The sequence below is a fragment of the Trachypithecus francoisi genome, unplaced genomic scaffold (genome assembly GCF_009764315.1).
Source record: "Trachypithecus francoisi isolate TF-2019V2 unplaced genomic scaffold, Tfra_2.0 Lachesis_group0, whole genome shotgun sequence".
Lineage (NCBI taxonomy): Eukaryota > Metazoa > Chordata > Mammalia > Primates > Cercopithecidae > Trachypithecus > Trachypithecus francoisi.
The window spans coordinates 192,305,007-192,327,166 of NW_022681453.1; the positions used below are offsets into that span (position 1 = coordinate 192,305,007).

The following is a 22,160-nucleotide window of genomic DNA, read 5'->3' on the forward strand; positions in this document are numbered from 1 at the left end:
TTATAATTCCCTGACCTATAAGGATTTGAGTTAATATTTTTATGTATTTCTTTTCAACTTTTTCTATACACAGGGAGAGAGAGAGAGAAATAGAGGGAAAGAGAAAGTGTGTGTGTATCTGTGTGTGTGTAACATAACCACCCATTTGCATAATGGAAATCATACTGCAAAACAGTTTTTATCATGCTTTTTTCAGGTGTCATAATTATTTCTCCATATCACTAAATCTTGTTTAATCATGAAGTTCTTGTATTAGAATGATTCATAATATAAAGTAACCCCTAGGTGGCAGCAGGCTGATATATTTTGAGCATTTTCTTACAAGCAAAAATGCTTTCAAATATCCTTTTGAAAAAGCTCAGTTCATCAACAATCTTATTTAATTGAGACCTCTGAGATGCTGTTCTTTCGTTTCCAGTAGATGAAACTAAATTCGTATTTAAATGCACCTAATTAAAAGTGGCAAGTTTTTTTGCATAATTTTAATTGTGGAGGAAACTGCTTTCTATAGAAACTTCTGTAGAAAGAAGAAACTTCTATAGAAACTGCCTTCTATAGAAAAAGCTTCTTTTTAAATACATCAATCTATTTTCATACACAGCTGAATTTTAAAATGGCTTGAGTGCAGACTCAAAGAGGAGGGGTTAACCTAAGGACATATTTAAGATAAATATGGTTAACTGAAACGAAATGTAAATGGAGGGTATATGCTATGAATTTCAACTTACATACAATGTAATGGAATTGTCTACTACTCAAGTTATTTGCTTTGTCATTAGAATTGAAACAAAGCTATAGAAGCCAAATTATGTAAAATTTCATGGCTTTGTACAGAAAGGATTCTGTAGCTTAGATCTACAGTATATGCATTAGGTAAATCTGGGTACTTTTTAAGCTTAGGACATATGTACTGGTTCTAGTAGTCGTATGTGTTTACGATTATAGTTTTCATTTTAACTTTGCATCTGGTAATCTTAGTTACTTAATATTTCAGTTGGAATGCAATGATGTGGTCTTGTTTTGGCGTATACAGCGCATGCTTGCTATCACCGCAAATACTTTAAGGCAACAACTTACAAACACTGAAGGTAAGCCACATAGGGACTGCAGTCTTATTTTGACATTAAAAAAAAATAGTGATGATATCCATATATAATACAAGGATGCCAAAATACTTCCCTAAAATAGATTTATTAGAAAAACTGGCCAGGTGTGGTAGCTCTACATTGAGAGGCCGAGGTAGGAGAACCGCTTGAGGCCTGGAGTTTAGGACCAGCCTGGGCAGCATTGCGAGACTCTGTTGCTACCAAACAATAAAATAAATTAGCCGGGCATGGTGGCACACATCTGTAGTCCTAGCTATTTGGGAGGATCACTTGAGCCCTAGGATTTTGAGGCTCCAGTGAGCTATGATCATGCCACTGCACTGTAGCCTAGGTGACAGAGTAAGACCTTGTCTCTTTAAAAAAAAAAACAGAAAAAGAAATTATTATTTGCTTTTAAAATAAATCATAATTGGAAAAGATGAGCTATAAAACATACCAGGAGCTTATTTTCATTGCATGAAACTCTTTTGGGAATTGACTCCTAGGTATCACTTAGTTTTTTGGGAAATCTGTGCTTCCATTAGAGTATATAGCTTGAGAATATGACATTCTCTGAGACTCTATGACTCTGAAAAGTATTAACTTAGCAATAGTTCTAACATGATAAAAATTTACTCTCCATATATAGGTTAATTTTATCATCTTTATTCATTTATAAAAACGATGCTCCTCAGGTTTTTTAACTTTCTTTAAACAGTTAGGCGATTAGAGAAAAATGTTAAAGAGGTATTGGAAGATTTTGCTGAAGACAGTGAGAAGAAGATTAAATTGCTTACTGGTAAACGTGTTCAACTGGCGGAAGACCTCAGTAAGTAGTTCTTCCTGCCCTCTACCTTACTACCTTTCCACCTTTCCCATTTCCATTTGTTTGTTGATCCATTTAATCTCAAGCTTACAGAAAAGGTACAAAGAATTGGGCTGGGCGCGGTGGCTCACGCCTGTAATCCCAGCACTTTGGGAGGCCGAGGCGGGTGGAAAACAAGGTCAGGAGATCGAGATCATCCTGGCTAACACGGTGAAACCCCATCTCTACTAAAAATACAAAAAAAATTAGCCAGGTGTGGTGGTGGGTGCCTGTAATCCCAGCTACTTGGGAGGCTGAGGCAGGAGAATGGCGCGAACCTGGGAAGCGGAGCGTGCAGTGAGCCGAAATCCCGCCACTGCACTCCAGCCCGGGCTATGAGGGAGACTGTCTCAAACAAAAAAAAAAGATAGGATTGCCTACTAAAATTTACTTAGATCTTTGAGAACTCAAGGGAATCAGTGAAACATTATTGTTATTAAATAAAAATAAAATACCTGTAGTTGGTTCCTCTGTTTGAGCCTGTCTTATTACAAGTTTCCCTTATTTCAGCTTCATGTAACCAAGTATTTTTTTCTTTCAATTTGCTGTCTTACTAGTTTTCTGATATCTAAAAGGAAAAAAAAAGCAGATACTATTAAGAAATTAGAAGTTCTGCCAATTTAAAAGCAGTTTCTGCACTGAACTGTGGGATTACAATGCAATCAATAGGGATAGCCCGAAGGAGCCAGGCCAGGGCTCCTCTGTTTTATACCCTGTGCCTGCGCAGCGTGCTCTCCCCTTGTCATCAGCCCTTGTGGCCTCATTCTCTCCCTCTAGTAATAATCTAAGGTCTGCAGTGCTTTCTCCTTTCCTTTTCTTTCTTCCTTTAAATATTCTTCTTTTGAAACATTTTAACTTTTATTTTCATTTTCTGTCACTTTTGGTTTTTTTCATGCCACCTTGGCAGTAGAGTTAAGTTTGTGCTAACGTAGAAGATCAGTGCTCAAATCTGAATTGCCATTTACTACGAGCTGTGTCATTCTCGGCAGGGAATCTCCAGAGCTTTAGCTTCTTTATTTGTAAAATGACTTATAGTGGTTATTTCTCAGGATTGTTAGAATGACTTCAGCAAACATTTGCAAGTCCCTGGTTCATAATTGCATGCTAAATTAGCATTGTTACAGGAAGAGGTATGTCATTGTCACAGTGTATACAAATATATTTCTTATATATCCCTCATGATATAATTATCAAGACAGTGAAACAATTCAATGAATTTTACCAGCATAACACATTTTTAAGTGATTGAAAAATCGTAAGCATCTTTTCTTATGTTTTTAATAGAGGCTTTGCAACACCGTCACTCTCCGCTCCCAATTTGATTATTTAAAAAAAGTGGATTACTAACTCAGATAGGTACACGGTCAAGCCAAGTTTTATGTTCTACTGGTGGTTCACCTGAGAAAGCAGTTATATAACTCCCTTGGAATGGTTTACTACTTTTGTACATATAAAATTGTGATGGTGTTAATGTACCAAATAATGTCCTTGGAAGCAAGGGTTTTGCCAGTGACTCAGCTCCATCAGTCACCCTCAAGGAGATGAGCCATGACTTTGTCCATTAGTTGGAAAAGAGTCTGCAGAGTGCCTTTTCCTTATTGTTTATCTTTGGTCTGACAGTTGGGAATATGGTCATGGATACTTCAGCCAGCCAGAAAGCTTTCAAAATTTAAGTTTTAACGTATTATAAGGATCAAAATTTCTAGTATAACCTGTTCAATTAAAACATAGTATGTTGATTGATTGGATTTGGAGAAAGGGAGGCAATCAAGTTTTTATTACAGTTTCAACATGTTGCAAAATACTGTATAGATTGTTAAAATGTTGATGCATTCATATTTTTTTTGCCAGTTTTAAGCTGGTACGATTTTAAATCGTTTTCTCACTTTGGAGACTCACTGACTGCCCTTTTTTTATTTTTTATTTTTTTGAGATGGAGTGTCGCTGTGTCGCCCAGGCTGGAGTGCAGTGGCACAATCTCGGCTCACTGCAAGCTCTGCCTCCCGGGTTCAGGCCATTCTCCTGCCGCAGCCTCCCGAATAGCTGGGACTACAGGCACCCGCCACCACGCCCAGCTAATTTTTTGTGTGTTTTAAGTAGAGACAGGGTTTCACCATGTTAGCCAGGATGGTCTCAATCTCCTGACCTTGTGATCCGCCTGCCTCGGCCTCCCAAAGTTCTGGGATTACAGGCACGAGCCATTGCACCCGCCCCTGACTGCCCTTTAAGATGAGTACATAAGTAGGAGTAATACATTTTTCTTTCACATCCTGAAGGAGATATACTATGTTCACTATTGAAATGAAACCATAAAGCTAGAGTTAGGAAGACTGAAGAAATGAAAAAGGAGCTCACATGATTTTTGTCTCAGGAGAGGCTCTTCTAGGAAGGAGGCTCTTCGAGGATTCTTTGGCGATACGGTGGATTCCATAGCTGGAGCAGGGAAAGGACAAGATGAGCCTATGGATGTAGAAAGGAAGGGAGTGCTTGAAGGGTGATGAGGCGACGTCAGCAGGTCACAGAAACCCTCTGAAGCAGGCTCCAGTTGGCCAGGCCGGGGATAGTTTGGGCCCCAAAATAATGACAGTAACAAATTTTAACTCACTGAATGAAATAGGAATCCATACATTAGTAATTATGTAAATAAGGGAATAAAACCAGTGATGCAAAAAGGGATGTATATGTCATCGCACAAAATACGTTCACAGAACATGTGTACTAATTAAAAGAGGGAAAAGAGTAACTTTACAGTGGAGAGGCCTGGCAATCATCACTTGAAGCAAGTGGTCAGAGTTAATACTATCAGTAATGGTCAAATCAAAACCATACGCCATCCTCTAAAATGCAAGGAGACTCCTGCAGTACTTCTAGTATATTCTTACCAAAGATGTAGAACTTAAATTTGGTCATAGCAATACATGAGACAAACCGAAGTTAAAGCACAGTCTGCAAAATAACTGGCCTGCAGTCTTCAAATGCATAAAGATCATGAAAGACAAGGAAAGAGTGAAGAACTGCTCGAGTTGGAAGAGACTTAAAACTAAATGCAATGTGTGATCCTAGATTGGATCTTTTTGCTCTAAGGACGTTAATGGGCCAGTTAGTAAATGTGAAGGGGATCTGAGGGTTCCATTGTAGTAATATATCAGTGTTAATTTTTAAATTTTGATTGTTAAGTTGGGATTATTTAGGAAAATACCCTTATTCATAGCAAATACACAGTAGAATATTTGGGGATGATAACACATGATTACAACAAATGTTTCAGGAAAAATGTGTTCTTTGTAGTGGTCTTACAACTTTTCTGTTAAGTCTGAGATTGTTTTCGCATAAAAGGTTAAAGGTTTAATTTTGTTTTTTTAACTGATCATGGATTAGGGTCATGTGAAAGTACTTTAGAGAAAACAAGACTTTGGAAAACATCATCTCTGAAGACGTTGAAAGACTGAGTTACCTCATGGATAATTTAATAGGATATGCAGCTGATTTTTCCACCTTAATTTCTTGTTTGCCGTATCTACCCATACTTAGAATTGTCTGGTCTTAAAATATGCCCATTAGGACTTTCATGAAATTCTTTTGATTTTTGTAGAAAGTTCAGTTTCAGAGGATTTTTTAAATAGATATTTAAGTTTGGTGTCAACTTAGATAAAATCTATTTGGATTCCCAGTATAAATTTTAGTAATGTGTCCAATCTGTTTATTGAAATACACTACAACTTTAGAATACTTTCTTTAGAGACATGAAGATTGGTATGTTATGGCTCAATTCAAAGTTGTTCTTTCTATTATCTATTTTATGATTCATAAAACCTATCTTATGTTTGTCATAAGTGGAATTTGTTTTCTGCCCCATTCTACCTCAGAAACTAAGTATCTGGGCACCCGTAACAATTGGTAGTAGTGTCTGCTTTGCTACTAAGCCAAGTTTCACTAGTACAGTGGGTAATTATTTTATTGTTCTGTGATCATTGTATCCGCTGTTTACTAGGTTATTGTGAGGTTTTGGACCTTCATAGAAATTGCTTGGAACTGTTGTTCACTAAAGCCTGTTATACTTTTTATTCTCTGTGGATGTAATCAGAGACTCATTGATATTGACACATTCAAGGGCATTGCTGATCGTTTAGATTGCTCTAAGACCTAAGGGGTCTTGGCCGGGCGTGGTGGCTCACGCCTGTAATCCCAGCACTGCGAGAGGCTGAGGCGAGTGGATCACCTGAGGTCAGGAGTTTGAAACCAGCCTGGCCAATACGGAGAAACCCCGTCTCTACTAAAAATACAAAAATTAGCTGGGCGTGGTGGCGGACGCCTGTAATTCCAGCTACTCTGAGGCTAAGACAGGGGAATCGCCTGAACCTGGGAGACGGAGGTTGCAATGAGCCGAGATCACACCATTGCACTCCAGCCTGGGTAACAGAAACTCCATCTCAAAAAAAAAAAAAAAAAAAATCTAAAGAGTCTTGTGTCCTTATTTTACAATAAATTCCTTTTGATTTTGTATAAAAACTTGAAACTGTTTCTAAATGTAAAGTAACATTTGAATACTTTTCTTGTGCCAGATATTAGGTTAAATGCTTTATGTGAATTTTCATTTGATTCTCACAGCTTTTGAGTTAGGTAGTTATTTTTCTCATTTTACAGATGAAATGGAGGGTTAGAAACCCATAGGTAGTAGATGCTAAAGCTGAGATTTGGACTTGGGTCTTTTAACTTTTAACTACTGGGTCTATTAAAATAATTTGGGAGGGAGGAAAAAACTCAGGCCTTTGGAAAATATGATTACATAAAATTGTCCTTTATATTGAGAAGCTTCCATAGTTACCAGTGTCCTTCACAGGGTTGATCAGAAAGACGTACTTATTAGTGCTGATGATCATGGTGAAGATAATCATTATCACCACAGGTACTTCTTATAATGTAAGCATCTTTGGATTTTAAACTTTCAAATTGTATGAAAACTTTAATAGAACATCTGAGTAAATGAACAGTACAGTGTGCATGAAACCACTCAGCAAACTAAGGGAAGTTAATTTTCTTTATATGATTTGTTAACATATCTCTAGATACACTTTATCAGATTCCACCATGGGTAAGTAGTGCCTAAGTTGCCCCATATTTAGAGTTTTTCAATGAGGTTGTGTTCCTACGTAGAATCCTAAAGTTCAGCTATAACAGATATATTCATAAAGTCTATAGAATCTCTAATTGAGCACAATGGTGGCTGTTATTTTAAGTTGAGGCTTTTTGTTGAGCTGGATTGAAAGTGCAACTTACTAGAAGTTGCAGTGTATTTCTTCCTGTTTCTTTTTCTTTCTGTGAGCAGAAGATATACTTTAGTAGACCGAACACTTCAGAGCTGTATCTCATTTACCAATAAAATGTGAAAACAGTGGTAAATTCCTTCACTTGGGCTACCATTGTACAGGCCTATTTTAATGGTATAGTTTGCTATCCTTTATGTTAAAAGCAGTATAGCTTGAAGAGGCTGGTAAATTGGAATTTTCCAATATCCTCAGCTTTTTTTCCTCCTGCAGTTAATTTGCTCTGCCGACTCCCTACGCGAGGTGGCAACAGCTGGCCCTTTGACTGGAGCTTGGGGGGATTAGAGAGTAGGGATCGCAGCAGCGTGCTCGGCCTCTTGCCTCTGTTGACTGTTCTTTATTGTTTGATGCCTGAGCATCTCCCAGACAGCAAGCAATTGTTTCTCGAAACTTGAAGTTTGTTTCTCTTGGGAGCAGACAATGCTGTTGGGGCTTGGCTTTGTGTTTCTTCGCTTTCCCAGTCTCCTCTCCTCCTCCATCCTCTGCTTTCTCTTGATAATTAGAAAGGAGCAAAGATACCACCTTTTTATTTAGGTCTGCATGAGATTCTAAAACTTGAAATATAGGCTATAGATGGAAGTTTCTTTTTTCAGTAAGCCACCTCAGTAACAAATCATGTTTTAAATGAAAACTTTGTTCTTCATAATATCATTTAGTGAGAGAAAACAAATGCATTAGTGCATTTTTGAAATTATGGTACTAAAAGGGAGCAGCAGCAAGGTGACCTGATACTGCCATTTTAAAAGCTAAGATTAGAAATGTATCATAACTGCTTAAACCTAAAAAGGTCCTTTCACTGACTCCAAAATATAATTCTAATTTATAGGATAGTTATAAGAAATATCTATGCCATGTGGAAACTTGAATAAAAAGTAGTCAGAACATAGCTAAATAGAACCCTGAGGTAGGCAGAATGATTTTATTCTTCATATTTAGAAAAGAAAACGTCAGTTAACCCTGGAACTTAATTTCTACTAGTGACTTCACATTCCGACACTTCTCCCATACCTGCCGTACCCTTGAGTGTTGTTATGGATGAGAATATTGTCTGTGAAGTAGTATGAGATGGAAATTTTCCTAGGAAGATTATTGTACTCAGAATTTGGAACTGAAAATTGTAGAAAGGGGAAGTGATGTGTTTAAAACTGTTTGCGGAGGTGGGGCTCTGCCAAGTGTATGGTGACAAAGCTGCACAGGTGATTCTTGCCATCTCCCATTACTGTCTACCCACCTGCCCCTGAGCTGGCACTCCAGAGAGTTCTTTCAGTGCATAGCAAGATAATTTCTCATGCTATTAATTGGGATAAAATTGACAATATATTTATTTGTAGAGTCTGAGAGACAATGTCACTTTGGAAAATTTAGTGAACAATTTGAACTGCATCTGCACTAGTGTATTCTTTTTGTTTCTGTAGACTTAAAACCAAAGAAAGTAAACTTTAAAGGGACTTTAAAGGCATCTGCACTAGTGTGTTCTTTTTGTTTCTGTAGACTTAACCAAAGAAAATGAATTTTAAAGGAAGAGAGGGTGACACCAAGTTGTAGAATTCTAGATACATAGGTTCAGAGGAGATTTTCTTTTTTTTAAGGAAAAAAAAACACCCAATCAAAAAGAATAGAGCAGGGTATCCCGGAGAGAACACATGAACTAATCATCCCGGCAGTATCGTTCATATCTCAGTACTGTTGCTCTGTTTCCTTGGCTCACAATACCATTTCATTTCTCCTGGCTTTTAACACATCTCGAGGCAACCTTTTCCCTTTCTTTTTATGCACTTCTCTCACTATGCCTCTTCTATGTCATCATCACTTCAACCTAACCCAGTATTTTTCTCCTACCTACTTATTTACCTTCCTTCAGTGACTAAAAACCTTGCTCAGATACTGCCAGTGTTGTTTAATTGAGCAGAATAGAGACTTCTCACTATAGGCAACTGTAAATCAATGAAAATAACCATTTAAAGAAGAAAAACATTTTCATGTCTATCATGGTTGATCCCTTCAGCCAAAGTGATTTGGTTCATTCATAAATTCCCCATACCTTATGTGTTGCATATTGTACTGTACATGTTTAGTGAATGTTCGATTGTGATCTTATAATACAGACTGTTCATTAGCCCCCTTCTCTTGACTTAAAAAGTTGGGGAGAACTAACTCTTTTCATCCTAAGGAAACTTTCTTCTACTCTGTCTTGCCAGGAAGTTACTGCTCTTTTCTCTTATAGAGCAGCTTGCATCTGTGGCATTCACTGCTGTTGCTCCCACTCCTTCCATCTTGCAGTCTGACTTTCATCTATATCAAAACCACTTATTGATGGACCACCAATGATTTCCTAATGCCAGTCTACCCAGTTCACCAGGAAACTTCAATAACTCTTTATGTTTATTAGGAATTTTTAAGTTTATTGGAATATATTCAAGTACTTTTTGGAATGATTATATGATATAGAAATGTGTATGTTTGAAAGACAGAAACATTGATTTTTTTTTTCCTCTTCACTACAGAATAAACAACATACTTGTTTTATGGTAGCAATACTTGAATTCTTTAAGGCATCTTTTCATAAATGTGGCAATTTTAAAAATCTGGCCTTCGTAAAATAATTTTTTTATAGTAAGACGATTAACACCTTAAAGCAACCAGGGAAGATAGTGAAGAATTATTTTTACCTTGAGTCTGTATAAATGAAGTAGGCTCTGCTTTGTGTTGGAACAGAACAAACAAACAAACCTGAGTTGATACAAAGATAAAGTAATCCTCAGGGAAAGTCCTCTGTGTTCAGGAAGTAGTTATTTACACACCAAATTCCCCGTGACAACGCCTGAGTGGTGTGATTTCCAGGTTATTGATGAGAAAATCGAGACTCAAAATGGGTCTTTTAGAATGGAGTACATTTTTCATGGCCTAAGTCTGTCTTAAAGAGTCACCATTGAAGAATACTGATAAATTAGTACAAGAGTAAAAGAACATTTTCTTTTCTATAATATTATACATGCTGCTGGTAATCAACACTTTACTAGCAAGTATGTTCTTTTGCCTTAAACTCAGGTTTTAACTGATTAAGAATAAAGACAAGAATGTTCTCTACAATAATGTATGGATTGAATTTGCCATTTATCATTTTAAAGTAGGTTTCATTTATATACTATTGTGAAAATACTCTTATGTATCCAAAAGGCCAATGCACAGATTTTTTTTCTTTTTCTTCTTTCTTGAGAAAGAGTGTCACTCGCTGCCCAGGCTAGAGTGCAGTGGTGTGATCATGGCTCACTGCAGCCTTGAACTCCTGGGCTCGAGTGATCTAATACCTTTAAAGTTGGGAATAAACTTTATCTTAAGCGTTTTTATTTTAAAATTGTTATGTTTTTGCATATTCAATAGAAAAAGTAGAATGTAGTAATTGAAAACCTAATCACAAAACAATTCATTGGACTATGCAACATTATATAAAAAATAAAATTAAACAAGATATGAAATCTTAGATTGGTGGATCGATGCACATGAAACTAGTAACCTCTGTCAAGCACAATTCTCCAGGTAGTTGGAGAAATTAGTTAAATGTGAAGAGAATTTTAATTTTTCACTATTTTGTACATTTCTAAACTGTGTCTCCCACAGCCCTTCTCCCCCGGAGAGCACGATTCAGAATTACCTTTGAAATGTTGTAGTCTTAATTATCCTGTTCATGGAATGACGAAGCTATTACATGATGTGCTCTATCTTAAAAGTAACAGATATTTTCCCAAGTAACCTATTGCTGGTTGTGATGCCAAGAGACATTTCGACCACATGGTCGCTGCTTATCATGATACCATCCGCAGTGGTTGGGGGATTCACAGTGAATTCTCTTGTCCTGTAACTATGCATCATGGATCTGTCATCTGAAAATAAAATCTTTATTAAACTCAGTTTTCACACTTGTCCCACCCATTTAAGACTCTTTCATTGTTACCTCCTGTGTACAGAATGTTTCATTTTAATTTCTCTTAGAACAGCTCACTCATCTATTCTCTAGTTTCAATATTCTGAGCAGTGGAAGTTTCCTGGTTTTTGGTAACTTCAGTTAGATCTCTTTTCTGGGCCAAGAATTAAAGCCTTTTTATCTTCAGTCTCTCCTTTTGTTGGCACTGCTTCATCGTCTGTGTCATATGTACAGATCTGTCTTTAGACTGGTCTTTACCAAAGTACACTACTGGAATTTGAGGGTTTTGTTTTTTTTAACATCCTTTTTATGATGACAGAGCTAGTGTTTATGCATTGTGGGAAATTAGAAACTATAGATGGCAAAATTTTAAAAAATAATTGCCACCACCCAGAGTTTAGCACTGTCGTTTAAGACAATTTTGAATGTGGTCCTAGGGACATAATTTCTGGACACATTTTTCATGAAGAGGTCTCAGGTTGGCTTCTTACACCCACACATCTTCAGCTCGTTGTCATTGCCCCTATTTTTAATTTCTCATCGCTCAGTGGGCTACATTTTTCTTCACTGTCTTCATATAAACTTACTTCAGAAATATTCATTAAGAGGAATAAGCAGCATTAGTAAAAATGAAACCTATGGTACCAGTTACTTTTATAGTTCAAGTATTCAGGAAGCCATATTGTAGCATAGCATGTACTGAAAATCACTGTCCTTGGAACAGTAATCCCATACGTGTATTGAGTACCTGGCCTTCCCGTATGTGCTTGTGTGTTCATTATATCTCCTTTCTTTCTTCAAAGATGCTCAAGTTATTCTCATCTTAAAACTAGTGGGTTAAACCTTCCATGCACTCTGGTAGCTACTGTGAGCTCTAATCTCTATTACAAAAGTTAGCTCTTTGAGTCTCACTTCTACTGAAACCGTTTTTTCCCCAAGATTACTGAAAATTTAAGAGAAAACAATGACCCAGGCATGCATTCAGGACTAGAAAATACTTCCATGTACAGAAAACCAAACACCACATGTTCTCACTCATACGTGGGAATTGAACATTGAGAACACATGACACAGAGAGGGGCACAACATACACCAGGGTGTGTTGGGGCGTGGGGGGTGAGGGGAGGGAACTTAGAGGACTTAGGTGCAGCAAACCATCATGGCACATGTATGCCTGTGTAACAAACCTGCACATTCTGCACATAGATCCCGCTTTTGTTTTTGTTTTTGTTTTTTAAGAAGAAATAAAGGGAAAAAAAAAAAGATTTCAAAACTTAAGAAAAAAAAAAGAAAGAAAGAAAATACTTCCTTGTAACTGCATCATTTGGTACTTTGGAGTCCATATCCTACTTGAAACTCTAGGATCTGGCCCTCACATTTATATAGTGCTTTACAGTTTACAAAACTTCTGCTTGTCCATGTGTCTCTTGTAAAGTCTTATGAGGCTTGTAAGGCATTATATGCCCATTGTTCAGATAGAGAAATTAACATTCATTGATGTAAATGGTTAAGCCAATTACATAAATATTTATGGCAAAACTGGGGCTAATCATATGTGTTACAGATAGGACTTTTTTTAGAATTGTTTAGGTATTCTGTTCACCATTAGTCTTTGGGTTTGTGTTTGTGGTAACACATAGACAACCAAGTTCATATAATTTGGCTTTTTTTTTATGTGATTTTTAATATGTGTTAAGGATCTATAACAATGAATTTGCCTCCTAAAGAGGTACATAATGTTTTCATTCCTCAAAAAAGATAATTCTAAGTTTATAAATCTATGTATACTCAGTGCCAGTTGAATTTTGTGATTGTTCTTTTCAATAGAAAAGAAATTGTGACTTAAAGGTGATTTTCTAATTTAATTTAATATGTGAAATTAGTTTAGAACAGCACCTCTGTAAAATAAACTCAGTGATAAACCAAGAACTTCGGAAATCAGCCTAACATGAATACCTGTTCTTCTTGTGCTAAGTTTCATAATACTTTATCCTAATACACCATTTTTTTAAGAGATGGAACTTGTATTTTATTTTTGCTTTCACCTCACCTAATTCATAATTTTATTAAAACCTACAATTTTTAATTTCATTTTTTAATAAATTTTTAGTTTGGTTTGTAAATCAGAATTACATTCTCTGATCTTATACTTTTTTTTACTTTTAAAATTACAGTGATGAACTGACTGTTTAAGAATCATTCTCATGATTCATTTGTCTGTTTTGCCTCCTTTTTAAAGCTTCAGCACTGAAGGTCTTTTGACAAACCAATATTTATAACAGTTTGACAGCAGGATGAGGAACAGCGTTTGTCTTTGTAACAGCTTGAAGAAAGACCCTTCCAGGACCCAGTCATGCAGTTACAATCTTGACCTCTTTCTTATGCTGGGAACATGCATGCAGCAGCACCTCCCATGTGTTTTCTTGTCCCATTGACTGTCCATTCACTTCCCATCTGTTTTGCAGTCTTAAAGGAACAGAAGGGGCCCTCTTATAAATCTGTCTTTGCAGGTGATAAATGTATGTCTATCTCTTTAAGGGCTGCCTGGGTGGTTTTCCTTTTCTTAGAACATTTCTGCTTTCCTCCTAAGTAAATTCAGGGAAAAATGTAATTTTAGAAATAAGAGAAAAAGAAAAACAAGGTGAATTTTTTAAAGCATTTTTAATTGACTAAGAATATTTTACTGATCTTTTTTAGTCTTCCCAATTAATAATGCCTAAATCATATATTTTTAAATGTATTATCAACATTTAAATTTTTATCAGGGAGCAAAATGAATGTATTCATTTTGAAATAATGGAATTTTTTTTGAGAAAAAGCAATGTATCATTAATGAGTTAACATATGAAATAACTTTTTAAGTTTTTTGTCATAATTTAAATATGGAGCATCTTAAGTATTGGATACAAAAATAAAATATTTCAGAGTAAATCATTGTAATCTTATGGTAAAATCTATTCATTTTTTACATTTAAAAAGATAATCATAAATCCCATAAACATTTATGCTTTTACTTCTGTTGCTGAAAATAAGTATTATAGGAATAGATATTGATATCATTGGGTTTGCTAAGAATTCAGCAGAAATAAAAATAATTTACTTTTTCTCCCATGCAGAAATTATTTATGCAAGGTTTTATGTAACAGATACTGTCCCTCCATGGCCCTGCAGAATGTTCTTAAATTACTGATTTAAATACTATTACCAGTATAAAATGACCACTTTTAGAATATTGTGTTGTATTATTTGAATCAGCTGGCTAATAATATATCTTCTACAGACTAGCTTGTTCGTTTATTAATTATCCAAAAGGAAGTTGAGGCAACTTACATATATCCTATGCAAAAGATAAAACTACTTAAGTGAAAACTTTGAGTTGAAGAAAAGGAAAATCCAGGCAAGTGAAATAAAGTAAAATATAAGATAGAATTGGTGCCCCCTCAAAATGCATGCTCAAGGCTTCTACGTACAGGCAGACCTCATTTTGTTGCATGTCACTTTATTGCACTTCACAGTTACTGCATTTTTAACAATAGAAGTTTTGTGGCAACCCTGTATTGAACCAGCCTGTTGGCACTATTTTCCCAACAGCATGTGCTTACCTCATGTCGCTATCACATTTTGATAATTCTTGCAATATTTCGAGTTTTTCATTATTATTCTATCTGTCATGGTGATCTATCATCAGTGATCTTTGATGTTTGTATTGTAGCTGTTTTGGGTACCACTAACTAACTGTGCCCATATTAGTCAGTGAACTTAATCAGTACATATGTGTATTCTTGCTGTTCCACCAACTAGACATTCCCTGTCTCTCTCCTCCTCTTCAGGGCCTCCCTATTCCCTAGGACACAACAATGTTGAAATTTGGCCAGCTAATAACCCTGCAATGGCCTCTACATGTTCAACTGAAAGAAAGAGTGCCATATCTCACTTTAAATCAAAAGCTAGAAATGATTAAGCTTAGTAAAGGAGGCTTGTTGAAAGCCAAAATGGGCCATTAGCCAAACTGTGAATGCAAAAGAAAAGTTATTGAGGGAAATTAAAAGTGTTATTCCAGTGAACACACAAATGATAAAGCAGAACAGCCTTTTTGCAGAAAGTTTTACTGGTCTGGATAGAAGATCAAACCAGCCATAACATTCCCTTAAGCTAAAACCTAATCCAGAACAAGTCCCTAACTCTATTCAATTCTCTGAAAGCTGAGAGAGGTGGGAAGCTGCAGAATAAAATTTGAAGCTAGCAAAGGTTGATTCGTAAGGTTTAAGAGGAAAAAAGCCATTTCTGCAACATAAAAGTACAAGGTGCTGATGTAGCAGCTGCAGCAAGTTATCATGCAGATGAAATAGCCATCTATTGGAAGAAGATGCCATCTAGTAGTTTAATAGCTAGAGAGAAGTCAAAGCCAGGCTTCAAGGCTTCAAAGGAGAGACTGTGCCTCCTATTGGGTGATAATGCAGCAGGTGACTTTAAGTTGAAGCCAACCCAAAGAATTTACCATTCTGAAAATCCTAGGGCCCTTAAGAATTATGCTAAGTCTACCCTGCTTGTTCTCTAAAGGTGGAACAAAAAGCCTGGATGACAGCACATCTGTTTACAGCATGGTTTACTGAATATTATAACTCTTGAGACCTGCTCAGAAAAGTTTTCTTTCAAAATATTACTGCTCATTGACAATGCATCTGGTCAAGCAAGGGTTCTGAGGGAGATGTACAAGGAGATTAATGTTGTTTTTGTGCCTGCTAGCACAACATCCATTCTGCAGCCCATGGATCAAGGAACACTTCCAACCTTGAAGTCTTATTATTTTAAAAATACATTTCTTAAGGCCCTAGCTGCCATAGATAGTGATACCTCTGATGGATTTAGGAAAAAAAAAAAGGAAAAGCTTCTGGAAAGGACTCACTATTTTAGATGCTGTTAAGACCATTCAGGATTCATGGGTGGAGGTCAAAATGTCACCATTAACAGTTTGGAAGAAGTTGATTCCAACCCTCGTGGATGACTTTGAAGAGTTTGAGACTTAAGAGGAGGAAGTAACTGCAGATATGGTAGAGACAGCAATAGAACTAGAATTAGTTCTCTTGTAATATGATAAAACTTGAACAGATGAAAAGTTGCTTTTTATGGACAAGCAAAGAAAGTGTTTTCTTCTTCCTTTTCTTTTTTTTTTTTTTTTTTTTGGCAGTCTCAGTTTGAAGAAAGTGTTTTTTGAGATGGAATCTGTTCCTGGTGAAGATGCTGTGAACATTGTTGAAATGGCAGTAAAGAATTTAGAATATTACATAAACTTACTAGATAAAGCAGCTGCAGGGTTTGAGAAGATTGTCTCCCAATTTTTAAAGAAGAAAAATGTGGGTAAAATTTACCCAGGTAAAATGCTATCAGACAGCATCACATGCTACTGTGAAATCTTTCATGAAAGGAAGAATCAATCAGCGCAGCAAACCACAATTGTTATCTTATTTTAAGAAATTGGCATAGCCAACCTAACCTGCAACCACCACCACCCTGATCAGTCATCAGGGTCAGACCCTCCACCAGCAAAAAGATTATGGCTCACTGAAGGCTCAGATGCTCCTTAGCACGTGTTAGCGATAAAGTATTTTTAAATAAGGTACGTACATTGTCTTTTTAGACATAATGCTATTACACACTTAATAGATTACAGTATGCTGTAAACGTAACTTAAATGCACTGGAAAACCAAAACACCTTATGCGACGCCCTTTATTGTGATACACGCTTTATTGTGGTAGTCTGGAACCAAACTTGCGTGTCTCCGAAGTATGCCGGTACTCTGCTAGAGGGAAGATGCAAATGTAGCCCTCAGTTTCCTGGTGGCTGGCAGATACAAAATGGAAAGCAGAGGTCATTAACATCATTCATGGTGGCCATCAGACAACAACACAGCAGTTGCTTAGGAGAAGCATAGGTCTTCTTGGTACACACAACTGAGAGAAATTTCCCTTAAAGTGGACCCTGAGTTAGATGATATAATGAATCTAATGGCTACGTATAATCAGCAATATCCTGGGGCCCTTTATTGTAATGTTTCTCACGCAGGCTAACATACGCAGTTCTAGGGAAAAAATGATGCTGTCCAAACATACAGCTATTTGGTTTGGCTTATCTAAGGATAAAATATCTAGTATCCAGAGAAATAGATGAACTTACATCCTCCATACGGTCTCCCATAAATATTTGTTTTTGCAGCTGATCCTTTAATAAGTATCAGGTAGCCAGAAGTTCAAGATTTTACACTCATTGACATTGACAGGCACCTGGAATGGTACTACTTTTTTTTTGGGGCGGGGGGGAACATCTCACTCTGTCACCCAGGCTGGAGTGCAGTGGTGTGATCTTGGCTCACTGTAACCTCCACCTCCTGGATTCAGGTGATTTTCCTGCCTCAGCCTCCCAAGTAGCTGGGATTACAGGCGCCCACCACCACACCCGGCTAATTTTTGTATTTTTAGTAGAGATGGGGTTTCACCATGTTGGCCAGGCTGCTCTCGAACTCCTGAGCTCATGTGATCTGCCTGCCTCGGCCTTCCAAAGTGCTGGGATTACAGGCGTGAGCCACTGTGCCCAGCCAAGTACTACTTTTTTTATTAGTTAAGTCGGAGCCATAATCATTATAACTGAGCTGAAATTAGGATTGCCATCCACTTAAGAAAATTGAGTGGTCTAACAAGGATAAAAGCCTAAGTATAAGGCTAATTCATGTTCATACTGAAACCTTTTGGGGAATAGGCCTAAAATACATAGAAAGTATTTGAAGAGGTTTTAATTGTACTAGCCCAAGGGAACCTGGTAGAAATGCTTGTGTTATAAGAGTTTATTTTTTAAAAAGCTGAATTTATGTGACCAGGCACGGTGGCTCACGTCTGTAATCCCAGCACTTTGGGAGACCGAGGCGGGTGGATCACGAGGTCAAGAGTTCAAGACCAGCCTGGCCAATATGGTGAAACCCCATCACTACTAAAAATACAAAAAAATTAGCCAGGCGTGGTGACACATGCTTGTGGTCCCAGCTACTCGGGAGGCTGAGGCAGAAGAATTGTTTGTACCCGGGAGGCAGAGGTTGCAGTGAGCCGAGATCATGCCACTGCACTCCAGCCTGGGCAACAGAGCGAGACTCCATCTCAAAAAAAAAAAAAGAGCTGAATTTATCAACAAATTGCTATGGAGCTTTTTATATATTGAGCATGCTGTAATTTACCTCACAGACTTTCTTAAGGCTACTTTCTTTCTAAATTACACTATATGGGGGCCACAAAATAGCACATCTTTAATCATCACCTTTAATGATTAAGTATTGTTTAAGTCAGACCACTCAACTATGAACGCATAAATATTCATGGCCATCTATTACATAGCAAGCAGTGCTATGCTGGGCCGAGTGATTTTAAATAACAGACTTTTTGGTAAGCAGAGAATTTATACAAGCAGTCCTTGCTGTTTTCCACATTAATGCTTAGAAAAAATACGTTATAAAAATGATCTTTCCAAAATGAATTATGAAGCCCCGTGAGAATGATATGGCAATTTGTGGTTATATATTTTACTAGAGGGTTAATATCAAATAAATAAAAAAATACTAAGGAATAAACAAAAAAATTTAAAGATGCAGTTATATAATGAATTAGAACAATATATTTTAATCATAAGTTTTAAATTAGTGTGGACTTTGAATTCTCCTGGACAAATTCCTTCATTTTATAGATAAAGCTGGGACTGTGGCTTACCCAGTTATAAAGTTAATGGCAAATACCACATTGTCATATATTTTAAATGATACACATTACATGTTCTCTACTTTATAAAAATCATATAAAATAACTGCCCCATAGATTATTAAAGGTGTTAGACTAAGGATTCTTAAAAATTTTTTCCATCGAATGTTTCTTCCATTATTAATTCCACGAAGTCCATGTTACAGAAGATTTTGTCTACAACAGTGCAGTTACATTCTTCGCATTAGAAATACAACCACCAGCTAGAGTTCCTAATCAGTATAAGGAAGTCGTTGTTAGGAGAGGGGATGTGCTTCTAGTCCAAATGAAGATTTCCATTTTGAGTTTTTGAAGTCATGGAACTAACGCAGCCTTTACAGGCCCCAGGAATCTGGGAACCTCAGCTTTCAAAGTACTGTACCAGTCCTTAACAGTTTTCCTGGACATGTGATTGGATGCCTCCTTCTGTAACATGCAGGAGTATTCTGTTTGTCTTCATTGAGTGTTTAAAAATAATCATGCCTATTTTAAGGAAAAAATCTACAGAACTAAGATTCAGAAGATAAGTGCTAGATTTAGTCATATACCTTTGTCTATCTGTTTGGTTCAACCTTTCATCAACTGTAAAAGACGCACATTTTTTCTTGTGCTAAATCTAAGAATTTAACTGTAGTTTTGAGAATTTTGAGTGTAGTCTCTTGTTCACCTTTTTTTCCTTTTCTTATTTCCCCCACACCCTAGATTCACTTAAATACTGAACTTCTAAAGGGCAACTTAATAGTGTAGTTGTTTAATAAAAAGCAAACCTTTTCATGAACAATATATATTACATAATAAAAGGTGTTCCTTTACTTTTCAGTACTATAGTGAATAGCTTTTTACAGTAGAATCTCACTTAGAGGGTGCCTTAAAGCTTAACACAAAGTGCTTATGCAGCATGTTATAAAACAGTTCTATTAAGGTACATTTGGATCTTTGGGTGTGTGGTTTGCTTAAAGTACACTGCATTAGTAAGTTGGCAGCTTGCTTTCTTTAAAAACATCAAAAGTTTTAAAAGGTTTATTTCAGGGCATGTGTTAGTGTTTTGTGTGTGGTTCTTTGTTCCTGTTCTAAACTGTTATTAACCACTGAAGTGAACCTTCTCCCGGGTTTGGCCTTTTGGTATTCACAGTGTATTCAAAACCTAATTACAGATTAGTCTATATTTGAGACTTTAGAGCAAGTATCAGAAGACCCAAAAAGAAAATGAGAGTAGCAGTATCATTTCATGTTGAGATAAAGAGACCCAAAACATGAATGGGCGTCAAGTCATCTGAAGAGTAGAAAAAAGAGAAGGAACTTCATTCACTGAGACGGTTTATGAGTTGGGGATTATGGGAATATTCATGACTCAATCAAGAAGCACAGTGAATTGATGTTTGAAATAGCTCATCTTTTAAGTAAACATTGGATAAATGCAAAGTAGACTCAGTATTCACTACACGTAGAAATAGCTATTTCGGTATAACAGAAATAGCAGTTTGTTAATCCCTTCCTGAGTTGGTTTAATTTACCAAGTAAATCACAAATTTTATTCTTTATTTGTGAATATTTAATTCAAATATTTAATGGAAATATGAGTTTGCTTTATAATTACTCATGCTGATCCATACACATATTTCTGAGAGAAAGCAATTTCTAATGGTGAAATAGTTACAATAATATTTTTGAAATTTGAATGCACTGTGATATTGAAGCATTAATTTGAAGGATCGGAAAGTAGGAAGTTTTTGTTGCCAACATTCAACTTCATTGTTTATGGATAACTTGGCTTTCTGTGCAGCCAAGATGGCACAGTTAGTATACAGACATTCTTGGAAACTTATATCAAAATTTAAAATGAATGAATTTATGAGAAATAATTCTGCTTATTATTTGTAATATAGCTTTCTTGAAAAGCAAGAAATCAGAATGTAGTTTCTAAAGCTTCAAGTGAGTATGTATACATAGTCAGCATCTTTCAGCCTTGATAATAAGATGCAACCATTCAGGTGAAGCGATTTTTTTCCCACTTGTGTTGTTGGACCTGGGTATCCTGTTCTGTGTTGCTTGTCTGGTTCAGGTGGAAGCCACCAGCTTTCCTTGACCTTCATTATCTGTGTGTGTCTTGCCTCCCATTCCCAGGCTTGCTGTAGCTCTTCTGATCCTGTCTTCCTCCCGCTCGATCACTAGTGTAGTATTCATGAAGCCAACTAAGTTTGTTTTTCCCTTTGGAAACCACAGCTCTTATTTTCTGTGACATATTTTGGGCAACTTCATTTATCATTGATTGAGCATATGCAGTGTTAGGGCCTTGTTCTGGACACGGAAGGTGCTGAGCAGTTGTGGTCCCATCTTGTATTATTCTCCAAGGGCTTCTCCAAATGTGTGTAGATTTAGTCTCCTCAGGAGGGCACAAATTTCATCAGAATATGATAGCATATTGTGTACTGTTTGGTCATCCTTAGGCATAGACTACTTAGGAGGTGTCAGTAACTATTTTGTTCCCTGATTTTTACTGAAATGCGTCCTTTTTTTTTTTTTTTTTTGAGACGGAGTCTCGCTATGTCACCAAGCTGGAGTGCAGTGGTGTGATCTCGGCTCATTGCAACCTCCACCTCCAGGGTTCAAGTGATTCTCCCTGAAATGTATCTTATTTTAAGTCAAAGGTAATACTTAAAACAAGACCAACTAGACTTAAAATAACAGCATTTGCTTTGTCACTATGAGCTTTCCTTTGTTATTATGAGTTAACATAGGGTAGCAGACTGGGTGTAGTAGCTCACGCCCTGTAATTCCAGCAGTTTGTGAAGCCAAGTGGGGAGGATTGCTTGAGGCCCAGACTTCGGGACCAGCCTGGGCAACATAGTGAGACTCCCATCTTGACAAAAAAAAAAATTAACAAATTAGCCAGGTGTGGTGCTGCATGCCTGTGGTCCCACCTACTTGGAGACTGAGGCGGGAGAATCACTTGAGCCTAGGAGGTCAAGGCTGTAGTGAGCTGTGTTTGCATCAGTCCTGGGTGACAGTGCAAGACTCTGTGTCAGACAGACATGGTAGCAGATGCACTGTGTGTTTCTTAATCAGAGACGTGTAGACAAGGCTAACTCTCCAGGCTTTAATGTCCTCATATTTAGTAATGATACCTGCAAGGTTGTAGGAGAACCCAATGAAATGCCAAATTTGGAAATACATAGTAGATACATCA

The 22,160-nt window shown here is 36.8% G+C and overlaps 1 protein-coding gene across 5 annotated transcripts in view; it reads left to right on the plus strand.

The window, feature by feature from the left end:
• Positions 1 to 22,160, plus strand: part of OPA1 (OPA1 mitochondrial dynamin like GTPase) — a 96,412-nt gene that overhangs the window by 67,384 nt on the left and 6,868 nt on the right. For all 5 annotated transcript variants that reach the window (XM_033213066.1, XM_033213068.1, XM_033213067.1 and 2 more), the window contains 2 exons: positions 995 to 1,088; positions 1,804 to 1,914. In XM_033213066.1, coding sequence (XP_033068957.1) covers positions 995 to 1,088; positions 1,804 to 1,914 — 205 coding nt within the window. The remainder of the gene's footprint in view (positions 1 to 994; positions 1,089 to 1,803; positions 1,915 to 22,160) is intronic.